Source organism: Nannospalax galili, unplaced genomic scaffold (assembly GCF_000622305.1).
Source record: "Nannospalax galili isolate Female #2095 unplaced genomic scaffold, S.galili_v1.0 scaffold426, whole genome shotgun sequence".
In the NCBI taxonomy this organism is placed as follows: domain Eukaryota; kingdom Metazoa; phylum Chordata; class Mammalia; order Rodentia; family Spalacidae; genus Nannospalax; species Nannospalax galili.
In genome coordinates, this window is record NW_008354494.1 from 55,646 (window position 1) to 58,099 (window position 2,454).

General features: G+C 39.7%; 1 protein-coding gene across 1 annotated transcript; it reads left to right on the forward strand.

Annotated features, from left to right (window-relative positions):
- The first annotated feature begins 570 nt into the window (after positions 1-570).
- LOC103748866 (olfactory receptor 2AG1-like) lies at positions 571-1,521 on the forward strand. The gene has a single exon (XM_008851649.1). It carries the CDS (start codon positions 571-573, stop codon positions 1,519-1,521), a length of 951 nt encoding a protein of 316 aa, XP_008849871.1.
- Positions 1,522-2,454: the final 933 nt, after the last annotated feature.

Below are 2,454 nucleotides of genomic sequence, written 5' to 3' on the forward strand. Positions count from 1 at the left end.
CCACCACTTGTAAGATTGAGGCAAGAGGTTTATCAATGGAGGCTACCATGGGATACCTAGAAATTCCCTTCTTTAAATCATACAAATGAAAAAGGGAAATGAGAAAAAAACAATGGAATTAGGTTTTTGAAATCACATTTCTTTACCAAATAGAAATTCATATTTAAAACATGTATATGCTGAAAACTACCTGGAATATCCGTCATTAGCTAAAACTTGCACTAAAATACATGCATTTGAAATTATTTCTTTAATCTTAACAGAGAAATTATTTGATCTTTCTGAAATATACTTCTGGTTCAATGTCTTGGGTAGTATTACCATGAGCTGACCTCTGAATGTTTAGCTATTACTATGGTAAATGTGCTCAAATTAGATGGATGTATTACCAAGAAAATATTAAAATACACAAGTTTGAAAATTGAGAAGCAAAACTATTTAATACTGGAAAATATCTTATTGGAATTGCTTTAGTTATCACATGGGACATCTGATGCTACTAAGGTAGAGTTCAAATTAAAAAACTGACCTGAACCATCTTTTTCTGAGCAGCTACGAAGATCATACAGAATGGAAATCTGGAACTCCACCTTGGGAAATGGCTTCATCTTGGTGGGAATTCTGGATAGCAGCGGGTCTCCTGGACTGCTGTGTGCTGCATTCACAGCCCTGTACTTCTTGGCCCTGGCCAGCAATGGACTGCTGCTCCTGGTCATCACAATGGACACCAGGCTCCACGTGCCCATGTACCTCCTGCTTGGGCAGCTCTCTCTCATGGACCTCCTCCTCACATCAGTTATCACTCCTAAGGCTGTCATGGATTTTCTGTTGAAAGACAATAGCATTTCTTTTGGGGGCTGTGCCCTTCAGATGTTTCTGGAATTAACACTGGGTGGTGCAGAGGATCTCTTTCTGGCCTTCATGGCCTATGACAGGTATGTGGCCATTTGTCATCCTCTGAAATACATGATTTTCATGAGGCCGGGTATTTGTTGGCTCATGGTAGCCACATCATGGACCCTGGGATCCATAAGTGCCCTAGGATATACTGTGTACACAATGCTGTACCCATTCTGCAAATCTCGACAAATTAAACATCTGTTCTGTGAGATCCCTCCCTTGCTGAAGCTGGCCTGTGCAGACACTTCTAGATATGAACTCATGGTTTATGTGATGGGAGTGACCTTCCTTCTTCTCCCTCTTGCTGTCATCTTGGCGTCCTATACACTAATTCTTTTCACTGTGCTCCACATGCCCTCAAATGAGGGGAGGAAGAAAGCCCTTGTCACCTGCTCTTCTCACCTGACTGTGGTTGGGATGTGGTATGGAGCTGCCACATTCATGTATGTTCTACCCAGTTCCTTCCACAGTCCTAAGGAAGACAATATATTCTCCATTTTCTACACAATTGTCACCCCAGCACTGAATCCCCTCATCTACAGCCTGAGGAATAAGGAGGTCACTGGTGCTTTGAGGAGAGTTTTGGGAAAACGCCTGCTGCCAGCACACTCTACATTCTAATTGTTAACTCCAAATCTGATTTTCCAACGAAAATCAGAAATTTTCTACTGCAATTGAAATTCTGGTAAATCTCAGAAAGTAAAATTTTTTGTCCTTTCATAGAAATCAATTTGTAAGTTTCCAAAAAGAAAAACTTAGAAACAGAGCTACCATATGTCCCAGTCATGCTGGGACATGTTCTGAACATCCAGGGCATGTTCGGAACACTGAACCCTGCTACAGAGACACTAGCTCATATACGTTCATTGTTGTTTTGTTCACAATAACTAGGAAATGCAAGCAGTCTAGATTCATCAATGGATAGATAAATAACGAAAATTTGGTACATATACACAAGGAATTTTATTCAGATATAAAGAAAATGAAATAATGAAATTTAGAGGTAAATTGATGGGAACTAGAAACAATTATACTGAGTGAGGTAACCCAGGCTTAGAGAAAAAACACACTGAAATTTCTCTCTTAGCTTCAAATCCTTAGTTTTGCATGTTTAACCAAGATTACTGGGGGAGTAGAAAGGAATCTTGGGAGGTAGGCCTTAAGGGATGGGACTTAGCAGAACATCAGTGATATGAAAGTAGAGGAGGGCACAGTATACACCAAAGATTTAAAGGGCAGGGAGTGTGACGGGGGAGGGAGGACACAAGTAGAGGGGGTTAACCAAAATGACGGCTGTATGAAAAAGCCTCACATGTGGGGTGCAGAGAAGGGAGGGGGTCTAAGTATGATCAAGATATATTGTATGAAATGCACAAAAATCAATAAAACCTACTATCATGCAACCCAATTTAAAAGTACATTTTTTTCAAAAAAGAGCTTGGAGGGAAATAAATAGAAAATTAAAAAGTACAAGAAAGGTACAGTGTAAATGATTTTCTTGTTAATTTAAATATGGTATAGGATCAGGGGGTGTTGTTGGTTTTAAAATTTTGT